Source organism: Colletotrichum costaricense (genome assembly GCF_030867565.1).
Source record: "Colletotrichum costaricense strain IMI 309622 chromosome Unknown Scaffold_10.1, whole genome shotgun sequence".
Lineage (NCBI taxonomy): Eukaryota > Fungi > Ascomycota > Sordariomycetes > Glomerellales > Glomerellaceae > Colletotrichum > Colletotrichum costaricense.
The window spans coordinates 1,228,736-1,245,334 of NW_026848239.1; the positions used below are offsets into that span (position 1 = coordinate 1,228,736).

Genomic DNA, 16,599 nt, shown 5'->3' on the forward strand with positions numbered 1-16,599 from the left:
TAAGGGCCAATGGCTTAGAGGCAATTAATATGGCTGACAATGCATTGCGAAGGAATTTGGTTCATGCATCAGACAGGCATTCCAATCATCAGATTGGTGAATCCCATTTCCTCTTCTAAGTCTTGACATGCACTTGTGAGTTACCTTAGACACAATGCTTTTCCCTGAAGCGTGGCAAGGGGACCATTGATCATGAACGGCAAACATTATGCAAATTCTTCACGACTTTGATTCTTGTGCATGCAACATCTACGCAGCTAAGCCTACCCGGTCAAAGTCCGGTGCCCAAGCACTTCCCACGCCCGAAATGCTAATGGTGTTGGCGCCGCCGGCGGTGAAACCTGTCAACTCAACTGCGTATCCCTTGAAAACATCTGCGGACCAGTTGTACCCGCTGAGAGGAAAGCTGACCGTTTGCGCGGCGCCCCCGTTGACACTGATGGACGCCAGCCTCTCGTTGTTGCTGCCTCCCAGGTACCCGACATCACCGTTGATGTAGTCGAACAGGACGGTCTGCGTGCCGGCCTTTGATGTCGAGACGTTGGACAACACAACGCGGCCGTTGGAGGAGCCGCCGAGATTGCCGACCTTGTTAGAGGACGTGCAGCCGGAGCAGGACTGCAGGTTCGCGCCGGATGACAGCGAGCCGGTGGCGACGGAGACGTAGTTGTACTTCGCGCCGGCGGCGGTTGAGCGCTGGATGTTGGAGAGGCGAAGTGCGAGGGAACCGTGAGCGTTGACTTGCGCAGAGTAGCTGTTGGCGTTGGTGACCGACTTTGACGTCCAGAGGTCCTTGACCGTGGCGGAGGTGATGCCGAGATCGGCGAGCTGGACAGTCAGCGTGCGGGCCGCATTGCTCAGGTCGACGACAAGGACGGCGACATCTCCGTTGGCGAGGTCACCGGCCCAGAGGTCGCGGTTTCCTGTCCAGCGCTGAACTAGCTTGATGGGCTTGACGGCTGAGTCCTGGTTGATGGCGATAAGATCCTTGTTTTGCAAGACGGCAACGGCCTGATCAGAGAGAGCGGCAAGATTGGTGGAAATCATGAGCGCAGACTTGAGCATGGCCCAGGACGCAAAGTGAGTGGCTTGCTCGTCAAAAGTCATGCCAGTGTTGCCGACTTCGAGAAGGTCAGCATCAGCGATGTTGCCCGGCCCGACGATGCCGGACTTGACAATGTGAATAGCTTGGTTGTAGATTCGGTAAACGTTGCTCCAGCCCGTGGCAATGTCGTCTGACAGTCGGAACGAGGTCGAGATGCCCTTTGTCCATTGTGCGGGCCCTTGGAGGCCGCTGGAAGCCGAATAGGGGGTTCCCCATTGGCAGATCAGCATGCCCGGAATGCCGACTCGTTGAAGTTCTTTCCACATGACGGTGAAACGCGATACAAAATCGGTTCGCGGGTCTTTGGGCGCATTCTGCGATGAGTTGGGACCGTCCACATAGCAGTTGTCATCTGAGAGCAGATCATAGTCAGCGCATGCCGCGTAGCACTAGAGGCAAACTCGACAATTATATCTTGTATAACTCACACTTAAGATACTCTGTGTTGAGTGTCTTGAAAAAGTCGGCGTCGGCGGCTTCGTGGCCGAGTGAGCCCGCGACAGGACTCGGGACCTGGGGGTCACACATGCGCACGCCGGCGTCAGAGTACATGGTCCATTTCATGCCTTTGGACCTCGCGAGATCGCTCAAGGGCTTGAGACCCTGAGGAAACGCGGTGGCGTCGATCTTCAACGCGCCCGTTGTAGCATTTCGCTGGCCGTCTCTGGATGCCCAACCGCAGTCGATCTGGAAGTACTTGTAGCCCGCGGTGACGAAGCCTCGGTCAGCCATAGAATTGATGGCGGCTGTGATGCCGGCATTGGTCGGGCTGCAGGCGACTTGATTGTACGAATTCCATCCCATGACGGGCGTCGACTGGAAAGACTGACTCGCGGCCAGAGAGGCGCCCCCGAGGCCGAGGAGGAGGAAACTTGAGATGCCCATAATGAATGTGGAACAAGAGACTTAGACGCCCTAGCTTTGAAGACGTGCAGCGCTCGGATCCTGAAGCGATTCGATGTTACGCATTCCAATCGTCGCCTTAAATACTTTCAAGAGTCGCGAAGTCCAAAATATGGCGGCAACTCACTCGCACGATGATTAGACTTGCGCGCCAATAGAGACGATGGTGGCTAGGACGCTTCAAGCTAGCGAAGCCGGCGCATGGGATCTGCAATGAAACATCGTATTCATGGCGTTGGCCGGGGCTCGGATCTGGAAATGGAACCATCATCTTTGGGGTGCATACGGTCACTCCACGAGACCTACCCCAATCTGATCTAAGGTACCCGCTTCCCCACAGAGTAAATGAAGCCTTTCTAGCGTCCTTAAGTCGGGGTTGGAAAAGCGTTAGTGTCACCTGATGACGATCGACAGTAATCCTCGGGGCGTTAAGTCGCGAACAGTTGCGAACCCGCAATAGATAGCTAATACAACGGTCGGTCGTTACCATCCCGGCGCTTGTGGGAACTCAGCGTCGCGTTTACGACGGGTAACGGCAGTGTGCACTCCTGGGCCCTTCCTTGATGCGCCGCGGGCCGCGGACTAGACCGGAGGGTTATCCATGCTCTCCAGAAATGGCTGACAAGCCGAGCACCGGCGAAGCCGACTCTGGGGTAGTCTCTTTGATTATGATAGCTCATTCCATCAGATCACCCAGCCTGTGGCCTCGTTTCTTTCTCGACACCGGGTATGAAGTCAAGTAGGTGGACTACCGCTTTAAGTAGAGAATTCCCAGTAGAGGAATGTCAAACACAATAGGTTGTCTTTCAAGCAAGGAGTGAATAGAGAAAAAGAACAACCACAATCAAATCATTCAAAGAGAAATGACTGAGCGACTTACTTAATTTCCACCTGAGCAATAGTTATCCAGTCTCGAGGAACCCTCTCGCCCTATCCCCATGCATGATTACTTCAGCCATCTTGGCGCAGTTCTCCAACCCCTCAATTAATTACCCCTCCTAGGCTAATGTCCGATGAACTCGCATTCGCTGCTCCCTGCCTGAGTATCAAGTGACTATTGCTTCTTAAGTGCGATACTTGAACTCATTATTTGAACGCGTCCCAATCACACATCATCCGTCATGCCGCTGTACAAGCCACCCAATCCCGGTGCGCCTGTTCTTTCGCAGTTCTCGCTGAAAGGCAAGGTCGCAGCCGTTACGGGCGGCGCCAGAGGCATTGGCCTCGAGATCGTTCGGGGCCTCGCCGAAGCCGGGGCTGACGTAGCTCTCATCTACGCGACCAGCAAAGATGCCGTTGAGATCGCCAGCCAAATTGCCAAGGACACAGGTGTGAACATTCGCGCTTACCAGAGCGACGTTCGGTCTCGAGCCTCAATTGCCGCCACGGTGGATGAGATTGTTCAAGACTTTGGGCACCTTGATGTCATGGTTGCAAACTCTGGCGTCTGCGCTGATATCCCCAGCCTTGAGTACACTGAGGAGACATGGAAAGACAACAATAGTGTCAACCTTGATGGTGTCATGTGGACAGCGCAGGCTGCCGGGAAGGTCTTCAAGCAACAGGGGCGTGGCAACCTCATCATTACTGCGTCAGTCAGTGCGACACTGGTCAATATTCCCCAGCGACAGGCTGCCTACAACTCTTCAAAGGCAGCCGCCGTACACCTGGCAAAGAGCCTCGCGGTAGAATGGGTAGACTTCGCAAGGGTCAACAGCGTGTCTCCGGGCTTTATTGAGACGGAGAGTGAGTGCATGGCTTGCCCTCACCTAATTCTGGAACCAGTGCTGACTTGGATTAAGTGTTGTATGTTCAACCAAAAGAACGCTTCGATAAGTGGATGGAGATGATTCCCGGCAAGCGAATGGCTGAGACATCTGAACTCAAAGGCGTAAGACAGATTGCAGTAGTCACACGGCCGGTCTACGTTTGCTAACCACGAATAGGTTTATGTTTTTCTGGCAAGCGATGCATGCTGCTACATGACTGGTGCTGATATCATCGTTGATGGAGGGTATACCCTGACATGAAAAGACACACTAATGAGTACATCTTGAACCTTTGGTCTCTTTACCCTGCCCGAAAGGAGCCGCTAGTCTCAAATTGCTTGGTGCTTTTCCCCAGATAAAACCGCATTTTCGCTGGTCCCAGTGATCTCATTCCCGTGAGCAACTCGCTGAACGTGTGCTTCCTGTCTATCGACGTATTTCTTGGGCCTTTTACTGGCAATCGCGTCCTTATCGCCAATAACGAAGAGAGGAGGGTTGTTGCGATAGTACTCGTCGAGGTCTTCGAGTGTTCGGTTTGCTAGCATGCGTGTCAGACGAATTTTGACCGAGGTACCTCCAAGCTTGAATTTGGAATTGGCCTTTACCTGTCTCAGGATAAAAGAGGTAGATGACAGGCAGAAACGCAGCATTTAAGACTGTAAACACGATCCAAAACTTCCATCCCAAATCCTGGATTCCGATTGGTGTGATTTGGACAATCACATAGTTCGTCATCCTGAATAATGTCAGCTGAGTTAAAACAGAACGATCAAAGACTTGATGTACCAATTGGTGGCTGTAGCCACTGCAGCACCTTTTGTTCGCATGGCGATCGAGTTGATCTCTGTAGGGTAAAGCCAGGGAACACCCAACATTCCCAGGCCGAAGGCCATGAAGTAGAGGAAGAAAAAGACAATGGATCCCTCTGATGCTCTACGGTTTCCTCCCGGGCCACCATACCTGAGAAGAATCGTGATAACGAGAAACGCTAAGCCTTGACCGGCAGTAGATAGAAGCATCAGTCCACGTCGTCCCCATCTCTCAACTAGGGTGACGGAGACACATGAGAAGATTAGATAAGTCAGTGAATTGACAGCGGTTAGAAGACGCGCCAGCTCGTTTGATAGGCCTACCGCAGAGATCAAAACGGCCGGCATGTAGTAACTCATGATGTTGATACCTGCATTCAACGATATGTCAGAGGCACTTGGCGCCATCCCTTCCAGAACCAAGATCCAACTTACCTTCAAATTGCTGCATAAATTGCGTGCCAGCCCCTAAAATGATTCTGCGCAGTGGTTTGGTCGCACCAGGATGAGGCCGCAGCAGATCTCTCCACCGGATATGATGTTCTCTTTCGTAGTCAATACTGAATCGTATCTCTTCCTTCTGCGAAATAACGAACGCATCGTCTTCTGATTTCGCCTCGAGACAGGCAAGAATCTGTGTGGCCTCTTTCTCCCGCCCATGTGACATAAGCCACCGGGGCGACTCGGGCAGCCATGGAACGGTGGCGAATAGCGCGATGATGAAGACGAATTGGAAGGCGAGAGGGAACCTCCACGCGACAGCACCGCCTGCGTATGACAACCCAAAGTTGATCCAGTTGCAGAGGGAGAACCCGACAATGTTCATCATCATCTCAAACATGACTAGCTTCCCACGCCAGTGAGCGGGAGCTGTCTCTGTTTGCCAAATCGGAGCGGTAGCCGTGTTAACTCCGTTGCCGATTCTGTTGTGTAGACATGAGCATGGTTGTGCTCGTCATGGAACGAGCGAGGGCATTAGCTGATACTTACCCTAGCACAATGCGCCCAACAAACATCTGGGCCAAGCTATAAGACGATGCCATCAAGATGGCGCCGATGCTCATGATCGCGGTACCGATGAGGATGGACTTCGTTCGACCCAGTGATTCCCCAATAGTGAATGCCAAAATCGCTCCGACGAAACAGCCGATGTCGTATATTGCTGTGATTGTAGATAACATACGGGTCTTCTCCGGGCCGACGAGGTCATGGAGCTCGAGAAAATCGTCAGTCACAATGACGCCGCTGAAGACTTTGCTCGTGTTAGCATACGGCTCAGACTTCAGTAAAATCGCTTACCTGCTTGGTCATAGCCGAACATGAGCATGTCTACACTGCATGCAAATGTAATCCAATAAGTAAGCCATTTCCCCTTGAGCCCAAAATATGGCGCTTTGGCTACAGCGGTGACCATCTTCATTGCATGTGAAGTGGTTGTCCAGGGGTTAGTGAGATCTCGTATTAAATCTGTTCCTGATCAATACACAGGTCTCCACGTCTTTCAGGAAGTTTGATATGAATTGGAATTTATTGAAGGTGCATCCAGGTATTAGAACTGATCCTCGGATTACATGACCCGGGGGAACGGCTGACAAGGGTGTAAGATGTGGTCCGATTTCCTCTCCGTGGGGTTACGAGATCTGCGTCACTGGGAGTCTAGAGTAACTGTATGCCCAGGTGTTCATGATATCCTATTGGCACCGGTTAAATGGGTTTGGGAAGATCGGGGTAATCATTTCCTGGTCCCCAGATTCACTCGATTGTGATTAAGATGATTCCATCTATTTTCCACATCCGATCACTCTCCCCATAATCATTCAAACCTAGCGTAATGAACGAGGTCAAAGGCTTTCAAGAGAAAATGGAAAAGAAGAGTTTTTTCACTCAAGACTGGAGGTAAAGTTGAGCCGTCTGAGATGCCGAGAGCTGATGCGCGACAGCGATCATGCACGGGAGGCCGAAATTGTTTGTGGTCGCTGTGCCAAGGAGGAGGGGTATTGCATCTCCTGACCACCATGCAGCCCAAGGGTGCCATAAGAGTCCAGTGAAAAAGGATTAATTTCGGATTTTCTACTTTATGCCATGGGATTCTCACTTCTACAACCTTCGGTCGCAGTCTCAAGGATCTTGATGCAAAGCCCCAATCGTGCTGCAGTCCCTCTGACCAGTCCTCTTCTACCTTAAGTTACCGTATCACTGTGCTAACAGATGTTTGTTCATCCATCTAGGGTGGGCGTATGTACCTACTTCACGGACCATTAAACACTCTTTATATGTAACGGAAAATACTCATAATAAATGCTGCCATCTTCGGAAAAAGGTCGTTCATTATCTGAGCTTTATCTTCTCTTAGCTTGACGTAAGGTAAGGTAGTTAGAGTAAGGCATCACAAAATTGTCACTTGATCAAAGCTAACAGCCTTAGTTCATATATACATCGTGCCAGTATATAAGTAGATAGGCAGAAAAGTAGGTACGTCGCCACTGTGAGTCGAATACCATCCAGAACTTGGGAACTATACGATTGGCGACTTTAGTGATATAGCCCTTTTTAGCAGTCGGAAGAGTTGAAAGAAACGTTCTATTAAAACTACGTTGAGGTTAATAAAACTTTGTGTTATGCGCGCCGTGTCTACTAACGCTATTGAACTCCATTAACCTTACACGGCACACTAAGGTTCCAAAGTCAATTTTGAGTGAGGCCGCAACCTTTTGGATCTTAATTGCGAGAGTTTCTTCAAACGTTGGCAACCATCGTAGGCTGTGGACACACATATAGTCGAGAGCTCTACTGCCTAGAACTTGAAGAGTGCCAAATTCTTCCAAATCTCCATCTGTCTCAAAAGTCCACCCCGCTTACAGCGATCAAAAGTCGATAACCCCCCCCCCCCCCCCCATACCAAATTTGCATTAGAAATCATCTCTCATACCAGGCATGGATCCCGCACAAACTTCCGGCAATCCGGCAGCCACCAATGCATCAGATACTGTCTCTCTTGCAGTAGACAGGGAACATCCTCTAGTAACCATCACGAGCCTACCAGACGAGGTCTATCACTTGGTAGCTTCAAATCCTTGTGAGCATTGCACAGGTTGTCTCACCAACCCAGACCAACCAAGCCACACCGATGGCTCCGAGCTTTTCAATCCCTGTCTTGTTGACACTCACTACTCCGTACCTCTATCCTTCCTGCGTCCTGCGTTAGAAAGCGCTTTTGCTGGTGTACACGCTCTTTGAACGTCCCGATCTCGCCAAACACATCAAGTCATTCTCTTTCAGAGAAGTCCAACCTCAGGCAATGGATATCCCAAAGTTTCGCCGTCCGAGAAGTCTTAAAAATTTTACGAACCATGCCTCTCTTGGCACCTATGCACTGAAGCCGGTGGTAGAAATCGACACAAGGTTGCGGGGCATGCATTTCCTCCGAGGGACAGCTATGTGGCACCAGTGGTTGATGCTGCAAACACCAGCCCTAGACACCGTATCAGTATATCATCAACACCAACTACATTTTCCTGAGTACCCAGACATCGAGAAATTGGCTTTTATGGGAATTCGGCGCAACATGGACATTCCCACGATGCTGATGTTCGACAGCTGTTCATATGTCCCTCGTTAAGTTTACCCGCATATAACCGGCTGCTACGGATGCTACGGGCCCCCCGGATGGTCTTTCGACAATAGTCGCAGCTTGCGTGATCTTGCAATCGATTGCATGTTCATACGCTGTGGCGGCATGGAAGGGATACAGTATATTAGCCACGGCCACATGGATCGGGTGGCGTGCCAAAACCTGAATGACTCTTCCGTGAGCTATACAATGGTAATGACCTGGTATCATCGCTTCCATCTTCCTCGCGATGCTTATCTCTTCGGGGTGGCTTCCGAGCCGTTTTCTTAGTTTACAATGTACAAGGACTGCTAGAACGTATCAAAAGAGGAGAGCTTTCCCAGTTTCGTGCCTTACACATCATCACCGAAACCAACGCGGTAGAAATGAGCCCTGAGGAGCTGGTGATCAGACGACAACTAGAGGATTTGGGAGTGGACCTCAAGTTTTATGAGCAAGACATACTGCACGGTGTGGATTACGCGGTCCTGGAAGATGAAGGCTGGACAGTAAATGATAAGATTGGAGGTTCGCTTGACTTTTAATTCTCGTCCAAGGAAACATCGTCTCGAGTCTTTGAGCCCCGAGAGATCGCACGTTATCGAAGCTATGCACTATTCGAGAACATAGTATGGTACTTTATTTGTTTTTAATAAGCAGGTATCTCCAGACCATCTCAATAAGTTCAAATTATCGTCAGATGGTAAATGAACATTTTAGGTGTCTAGTGATTTCACATGGCACCGCTCAGCCTGGCTCGGTAAATGTCACTGTTTCCGACCTCCTCTACATTGCTCCTTAGTCACGCCTTTCCCGGAGAACATTGCTCTAGAAAGCAGCAAGACCACCGAGAGCAAGCATGCCAAGGGCACCCATAGAAGCCATAGCAGGAGCAGCACCAGCCTGAGAAGCAGTGGTAGCCGCGGCAGCCGTGCTGCTAGCGCCGGCAGTCGGTGTGGCGGTGATCGAGACGGAGGCAGTCGCGTTAGAAGCAGCAGTCGATGCAGAAGCGGCGGCAGATGACAGAGATTCGATAGCAGAGGAAACAACGGCGGAGGCAGAGGCGGAGGCAGAGTCGACGGGGGGAGCGGAGGCGCCGCCGGTGACCTCGCGGCAGAACTTGCCGGCGGCGGGGAGGAGCTGACCTGTTGTTGAGAGCAAGTGTCAGTCATGGTGTTGAGGCTGTTGCCTGGAAGATTGAAGGCGTGGAGCCTGGTAGATGTGCAAAACAGAAAAAGACTAAAGTGAAGTTGACGTACCAATAGCAACGTCAGAGCCGCAGGCTTGAAGGACGCAGTTGACGCCGACGGTGTAGATGCTGCGGTAGTTGTCCGCCTCGCAGATGCAGGCAGAGTCGTCAATGCTGCTGCACTTGGTGCCGTCCTTTACGGCCTTTGTGAGGCACTCGATGGAGCACTTGGGGACGACGTCTGTGAACTTTTGTTGGGCCACGGCAAGGCCGGCGGTAGCCAGGAGGACGTATGAGCACTTCATCTTGAGGACTGTGATGAGGTTTACGGCTTTTCAGACGACACAAGAGACAGACTTTTTGGTGATGCTAACCAAGGAATTAGGAGACGAGTGATAGGCGCGGAAAAGAGAAAGGAAATCTCATCACGTCTAGCTCTTGCCGGAGGTACATACGATGTTATATATGTACAAACACATAGGGCCTTCCAAGTCCATGGCTACCTTGGAGGGCAGGCCATGTTTCTGGGCAATGTGAGAGTCAGGCCTCTGCATGTGGCGTCCGCACGCGAGGTAGTTCGACCCTCCCTCACTCCATCACCAGCGTTATTAGAATAAGGCGTTCGTGTTGAGTGATCCGATGGTGCATCCAAAGCCAGGGTCGGTTAGATGGTCCGGCCAACTTGACAAGGGGTTGTACCTCTATGCATGGCAGCCATGCCAGATCAGGATGCTCGGTTAGAGCTCTCTCGCTTCATTCAGGTCGCGTCCAGGGCCTTTTTGACGGCGAGGTGGAGAGGGGGACGCTAGCTTGGCCGTTGGTGAGAAGTGTCATTGGCTGGAGGGGAGTGAAGAGATTGATAAAGGTTGCAGAGGAGGCGTGGGGTAGGGGACGAAGAAAGTTATCTGATCCATCAGATAAGATTGGATGGCGTCGGCGCTCTCGGTAGGCCTAGGCAAGTTTTCAGCTTTGGCCCTGGTGTGCTCCAGCTACACCAGGTTAGTCCCAGTCCCTCATGGATTCCCCTGCCTTTGCTCGGTACGTGTTCCGATCAGTGAGCGCTTTTCCATCTCGTTGGTCATATTGACGATGTTGGTCCATGGTAGGCAAGGAACTTTTGCTCAGCCCGAGGATGAGCTCGGGAAGACATGTGAAGGGCTTTCAGCGTGGTCAAATCGTGTGTGTTTCCGCTCCCTACAACTTAATGCAAAGCCACTATAGGTTGTACTTCGATTCGCAGTGAGTCAGGTTGATCAAGTGAAATCATTGCATTCTTTTTCTCTCGCTACATGATGGTCTATAGCCTGCGATAGTATCCAGACAAATGTGATTCTTGGGCAACTTGAAGTTCTCGTAACTGGAGAGAAAAGGCTAGTTCGGTCTTCGGCGATGAAAACATGCCAGCAAAGCGGAGAATCGACAGGGGTTGCGATGTGCGCCAGGTTCAGGAGCTTGACGTGACGAGGTCCAGTAATAAATATGTAGGCTCGGCCGATTTGCTCCAATTCGGACGACAGCACGTGGACGGTGGATGAATGGAAGCGCAAGGTATTATGGACAAACTTGGGCATACCATCAGCGAGAGTTGAACTTTTGGTTATTGGCTTGCACCTCCACGAGAGGTAGACACCTGTGCTGGCTGGTCTCCTGTCAAAGTCTCTGATTTATGATCAAGCTAGGGCGCTCTGAGGACCTTAGGAAGCAGAAGAAGAGTTTTTGGTTGAAGAGTCCTTATATGATGAGAATTGGCCTTGAGCAAGCTGGGTTTAGCGAGCAACAGACGCGCAAGGGAGGGAATTGATTGAGAAGAATTCTTCCTTTAGAGAAATTCCTAAGGGATGGCTAGAGACGCACAATGTGGCTGAAATGTCAGGTAATCTGTGGCTGTGGCTTTGTGGCTAAGCTGTCATCAGCCACATGACGGAGTATCGTCCGGCCTTGCCTGATTCTTCCACTCCGGACGATTCCGTCCCGTTGAGCCGGCGATTGGTGCACCATTGCCGCGGTACGTACTCACCGAGTCCCGACAAGTGGCCGATAACGCAATCGTTTTAGAGCGCACACCTTCCGCGGGCAGCAGCAATTGACCAAATGGAAGGAACCTTGCCCTGCTGCTGCCCTGCGGGAAAGAGTCATCGCAGCGAGGGAAGCAGCAGAGAAGTGGGCCCGTCGTCACGTTGGCCCGCAGACCTGGAACCCCGCCAAAGCAAAACCTGCCCCTCCATGGCCGATTTTTAAACCCCGCGTCTTCCCCTTCTGATTGTTTTTGTGAAGTTATCGCAGACCGACGTTGCGATCGCAGCAACCCATACTTTGGACAATTCGCTAAACAAGTTGCTTGTTGCTATACACACATTCTCTCATTCTCTCGCACATTTCAATCCATACCGGACGCCATGGCTACGATTGATATCGTTCTCGGCGCCCAGTGGGGGTAAGCTGTCAACATTCTCGCCGCCCAAATTTGCTCTACCTTTTGCTCTACACATACATGCGTCTTCTCACCTCACAATATCCCGCTTCTCTCCTTTGTCTATCTTGTGCTATTGCACACTGGTTACATTTCTCAATCTCCGGCCAGCAGAGTGATACATGACAGACAGGGACCTCAAGGGTGTACACGTATCGGCCGTGTATGCGTATGCTCTCGATGGATCGCGACACATCGACAAACATTCACCTCTGCTGCGCCATTGAAGACCTGCCGCAGAACTACGAACTAACATACTGCGCTCAAATAGTGACGAGGGTAAGGGAAAGCTGGTCGATGTGTAAGCTATGCCCATTGACGCCCCCGGGCCCCTCTTCTGACATCCGCGATATAGCCTCGGACAAGACGCGCAGATTTGCGCCAGAGCTCAGGTTGGGTTTTTGGTACCTTTTGGATAATCAATGGCATGCTGATGGCCCTAGGGCGGACACAATGGTAGGAGTCACTCCAACTCCCGAAGCCATCGCGACGTGTAGTATCTAACCCGACCTCCAACAGCCGGTCACACCGTCATCGTCGATGGCGTCAGCTATGACTTCCGTACGTGTTTATGTCCTCGCAACGCTCCTTTGACCCCCTTATGCTGATCCTCACCATCTACAGACCTTCTTCCCTCTGGTCTCCTGCACCAAAAGTGCATCAGCCTCATCGGATCCGGCGCCGTCGTCCACGTCCCGACCTTTTTCAAGGAGATGGCCGATCTCGAGGCCAAGGGCCTGAAGAACATCCGCGAGCGCCTCTTGGTGTCCGATCGCTGCCACATCATCACCGACTGCCACATCCAGGTCGATGGGTTGGAGGAGCAGGAACTTGGCGGCAACAGCATCGGCACCACCAAGCGCGGTATTGGCCCGACCTATAGCACCATGGCTGCCCGCAACGGTATCACCATCAGCGAGATGTTCGACGAGGAGCTCTTTGAGCACAAGCTTCGCCAGCTCGCTCAGGGTTTCAAGAAGCGCTTCGGCGACCTTCTTGTCTACGACGTTGAGGACGAGATCAAGCGCTTCAAGCAGTACAGAGAGGACCTCCGCGTAAGTTTCCTCGCGACGTTGAAATGCCGTATTGGTGACTAACATGCCTCCATAGACCTTTGTTGTCGATGCTGTCCCCATCATCGCCGACGCTCAGAGGAACGGGAACAAGATCCTCGTTGAGGGTGCTCAGGCTGTCATGCTTGACTTGAGTACGTGAATACTATAGCATAATAATTATGGATGCCTTGCTAATCTTGATAGACTTCGGTACTTACCCCTACGTTACATCATCCAACACTGGCCTCGGCGGTGTCTTCACTGGTGTAAGTTGAAGTAATCCTTGAATGAACAGACCAGTGCCCTGACATGTCACTAGCTCGGCCTCAACCCCAGAAAGATCAACAACGTCGTCGGTGTCGTCAAGTCCTACACCACCCGTGTCGGTGGTGGCGGTTTCCCCACGGAACTGCTCAACGAGACGGGCGAGAAGCTCCAGAAGATTGGCCACGAAATTGGAGTTTCCACCGGCCGCTCTCGCCGCTGCGGCTGGCTCGACCTGGTCGTCATCAAGTACTCGCACGACCTGAACCACTACACCGCTCTCAACCTTACCAAGCTCGACATCCTCGATACCTTCCCCACCATCAAGGTCGCCGTCGGCTACAAGAACAAGCACACTGGCGAGGAGTTCCCCTCCTTCCCTGCCAACATCAGGGCCCTTGATGACGCTGAGGTCGTGTACGAGGAGCTCGAGGGCTGGAACACGCCCACGACGGGCGCCAAGACGTACTATGACCTGCCCAAGCAGGCTCGCGCGTACGTTGAGTTCATTGAGAAGTTTGTTGGTGTCAAGGTTGTCTGGATCGGCACTGGCCCCAAGAGAGAGGACCTTATCTTCCGTGGATACTAGATCCAGGTGCCCCTGTGCTTTAGGAGGAAAATGAACCCAGAGGGGTTGCGACATAAAAGATGAGACGTTGAGTCTCTCCATGGAATTATTGATAGAACTTCCATTTGCACCTGAAAACAATAGATCGCACACAAGACCACAATTTTCGAGACTAGCATCTACAACGAGCTTTTGCCGCTCTTACAATGTCACATCTGATATATTGGCAGCTGTGTGTCAAGCACCGACAGATTATCCGTAACGCTCCAGAGGCAACGGATTGGGACAGTGACTCACATTTCCCTCAACCGCACTGGCCAAATCCTAATGCCATCACCACAATCTTTTCCCAACGGGGCCGAGGAAATTCGTATTATCGACCCCAATTACACGGTCTACCCCCGACATCGGGAGGGGCTGAGGCATTTAGCCTACCCCTCGGCCCCCCCTTCTCAATTCCGCCGAACAAAGCAGCTAGCAAATTTTTTCACATTTACTCCAAATTGGGAGGTCGCCATTGGCCCGCTGCAGCAACATCACAGACCTCCAATCTGCCAGGGCAAAAACGTCAACCACACCCGCACAGTTCGCAACGAAACTTGAAGCCCAAACTGGGCGCAGCTGGGCACAGACGAGCATCAAAGATGTTCTGAATTGTCTGGCCGGTTGGCCCAATGGCAAGGCGTCTGACTACGACATACCGTGGAATCAGGAGATTGTGGGTTCGACCCCCATGCTGGTCAAAATCTTTTGCCGGGTTGCCTTTTGGTTGTCTGTTAACACAAGGAGCGTTCCCGACGCTTGGTTGTGGGTTGTCTTGTGTTGTCCTTGTTCTCCTTTGAGTCTTTGTCATATACTGGCCCTGTTTAGATTACCCCAATGTCACCTCTTTCACCCTTTTCAACACAGCTTCAGCATGTCTCTGAAATGGCCATGGAGTTTCCTTTGTCTTAAGCGATGAGCTTGTTGTTTGATGCGTCAATGCCGACTACATACTGAATCCATCGTCTTCCACTGAGAAGTGAGTGAACGTAACCGGTGTATCTTCAGTCTCCTTAACTGAAGCCTGAGCAAAAATGCCCAGAATGGGTCCCGTGAAGTCCCGGGCATCAAGATCCTTGACCGGAACCACCCCGATCTCTTCCCAACTGCAATTATCCAGGTTCAGACTTTCGCTGCCAAAAGCAGCAACATCCTCGTCGAGCAGTGCAGCATAGAACTTCCACTCAGTCTCCGAAGCTTGGATCTTGAAATTGACCCTCCGTGTCTCGTTCCCCAGAGGAAGGGTTTTTGAGAAGACTTTGTCGAGGCCAGACGCAGAGTTGAAGGCATGGCAGACGATGGCCTCAGCATCAGAGTCGAACGCTATTGAGACGTGTCGGGCGCTGTCTCTGTACATTGCCAAACCTGCTCGAAGCCCCTTTGCTGACTTCATGTTGTCGTCTAGCTTGAGAGAAGCAATGGCGCAAGTTGCCAAAGATCTTTGCCTTCTCCCGAGAAAAGTGCAAGTTCCTGTAGGACTTGAGAATCCGTTGAGGCTTGGCAAGAGTGTAACTCTGTTTTCGTCATCCTCAGAGAGCCGGTACTTGGAAAAGTCGGGATCCCTGATCAAGACATCCGTGACACCGGCAGGTGGTTTCAAAGCTTGTACATCCAAGCTCGACGCAGCCTCCACAAACCCCCTCTCAAACTCCATCTTGGGCTGAGTTATCCTTGGCCTATCCCCCTCAGGCCACTCAACAGGCGTCAGAAAACTCTCACGCCCCAAGGCAGCGCATCCATCACCATCCCTCCTGACGCCGAGCACCGCAGCCCACCATGCTCCCCTCGCGTCCTGGAACAGTTCCCCGTGACCGATGTTCTGGATGTACTCATCCTTCCCATCCGCCGTCATGATCGGGTTTCCTTCGAAGCTTTCGTACGGTCCCCAAATGTCTCTTGATCTCGCGATGGAAAGCATGTGGTGCTCAAAAGTCCCGCCTTCAGCTACCAGGAGGTAATACCACCCATCGACTTTATACACATGCGGCCCCTCGGTGTCGTATCTCGCGTACCCGCCCCAAATCTCTCGTTGCTCAGAAAGCTGCTTCCCGGTGAGAACATCAACTTCAACTTGCTTGATCGTACAACTCGGCTGCTTTGAGCGGTCCATGACGAAGCAACCCTGGAAATACACGCGATCATCGTCATCGAAGAACAGACTTGGATCGATGCCGTGGAAGTCTACTGATACGGGGTCACTCCACTGTCCGCTCCAGATATCAGAGGTATGAATGATGAAGTTCTGCAAGTCGGAGGATCCATTTGAGGAGCCGCAGTTTGTGCAGACGATGTAGAATCGCCCGCGGTGGTGACGGATGGTGGCGGCGAAGAGGCCGCCTGTTGCGATCATTGTGTGGCCGGTGTCAAGGGTGAAGGAGTTTGTGCCTGCGTTGGCGAGAGTGAGTTGTTCTGGGCGGTTGATTGCGTTGCCTGACGCAGCGAGTTAGCCATGGATTGTTCTATTTTATGCGGTGAATCAATGATATACCTATATGCTTCCAGCTTCGTAAGTCACGGGAAGCGTAGATGGGTAGACCGGGGAAGATGTGGAAGGATGAGGTGACGAGGTAGAAGATCCCATCGACCATGACGACCGAGGGGTCTGGAGCAAAGCCCGGAATGATGGGGTTCTGAAACTCTGTCATGTTTGCCATCTTCAGTTACTACGCGAGCTTCAGATGGCTCCGATAGTATTTTGACTGCTTGTGATCACGTCTCGTGGGTTGCTCGTCACTTATAAGGCCGCCGAACATGACGGGGCATTGTCTCCGTCCCCCGCACCGGAACCCGGAGTTGGTCCCGTTGAGGCCCACTT

At 51.9% G+C, this 16,599-nt stretch overlaps 7 protein-coding genes across 7 annotated transcripts; 3 read left to right on the plus strand and 4 right to left on the minus strand.

Moving 5' to 3' along the window:
• Window positions 1-249: 249 nt before the first annotated feature.
• Window positions 250-1,990, minus strand: CCOS01_10024 (uncharacterized protein; the record flags this gene model as incomplete). The annotated part of the gene is made up of 2 exons (XM_060458181.1): window positions 250-1,457; window positions 1,534-1,990. The coding sequence occupies 2 exons, from the start codon at window positions 1,988-1,990 to the stop codon at window positions 250-252; spliced, it is 1,665 nt and encodes a 554-aa protein (XP_060311346.1).
• A 1,139-nt stretch (window positions 1,991-3,129) lies between these two features.
• On the plus strand, window positions 3,130-4,038 carry CCOS01_10025 (L-xylulose reductase; the record flags this gene model as incomplete). The annotated part of the gene is made up of 3 exons (XM_060458182.1): window positions 3,130-3,754; window positions 3,811-3,899; window positions 3,955-4,038. 3 exons carry the CDS (start codon window positions 3,130-3,132, stop codon window positions 4,036-4,038), a joined length of 798 nt encoding a protein of 265 aa, XP_060311347.1.
• Window positions 4,039-4,106: 68 nt separating this feature from the next.
• CCOS01_10026 (uncharacterized protein) lies at window positions 4,107-6,006 on the minus strand (the record flags this gene model as incomplete). Its single annotated transcript, XM_060458183.1, has 6 exons — window positions 4,107-4,315; window positions 4,383-4,513; window positions 4,564-4,957; window positions 5,022-5,509; window positions 5,577-5,838; window positions 5,886-6,006. The coding sequence occupies 6 exons, from the start codon at window positions 6,004-6,006 to the stop codon at window positions 4,107-4,109; spliced, it is 1,605 nt and encodes a 534-aa protein (XP_060311348.1).
• A 2,399-nt stretch (window positions 6,007-8,405) lies between these two features.
• Window positions 8,406-8,741, plus strand: CCOS01_10027 (uncharacterized protein; the record flags this gene model as incomplete). Its single annotated transcript, XM_060458184.1, has 1 exon — window positions 8,406-8,741. A coding segment is annotated over one exon (336 nt), but the record flags the coding sequence as incomplete, so codon positions are not given.
• A 283-nt stretch (window positions 8,742-9,024) lies between these two features.
• CCOS01_10028 (uncharacterized protein) lies at window positions 9,025-9,690 on the minus strand (the record flags this gene model as incomplete). The annotated part of the gene is made up of 2 exons (XM_060458185.1): window positions 9,025-9,341; window positions 9,456-9,690. 2 exons carry the CDS (start codon window positions 9,688-9,690, stop codon window positions 9,025-9,027), a joined length of 552 nt encoding a protein of 183 aa, XP_060311350.1.
• Window positions 9,691-11,781: 2,091 nt separating this feature from the next.
• CCOS01_10029 (adenylosuccinate synthetase) lies at window positions 11,782-13,763 on the plus strand (the record flags this gene model as incomplete). Its single annotated transcript, XM_060458186.1, has 9 exons — window positions 11,782-11,819; window positions 12,127-12,156; window positions 12,211-12,247; window positions 12,299-12,311; window positions 12,375-12,416; window positions 12,480-12,910; window positions 12,966-13,062; window positions 13,115-13,176; window positions 13,230-13,763. 9 exons carry the CDS (start codon window positions 11,782-11,784, stop codon window positions 13,761-13,763), a joined length of 1,284 nt encoding a protein of 427 aa, XP_060311351.1.
• Window positions 13,764-14,730: 967 nt separating this feature from the next.
• CCOS01_10030 (uncharacterized protein) lies at window positions 14,731-16,438 on the minus strand (the record flags this gene model as incomplete). The annotated part of the gene is made up of 2 exons (XM_060458187.1): window positions 14,731-16,214; window positions 16,273-16,438. 2 exons carry the CDS (start codon window positions 16,436-16,438, stop codon window positions 14,731-14,733), a joined length of 1,650 nt encoding a protein of 549 aa, XP_060311352.1.
• Window positions 16,439-16,599: the final 161 nt, after the last annotated feature.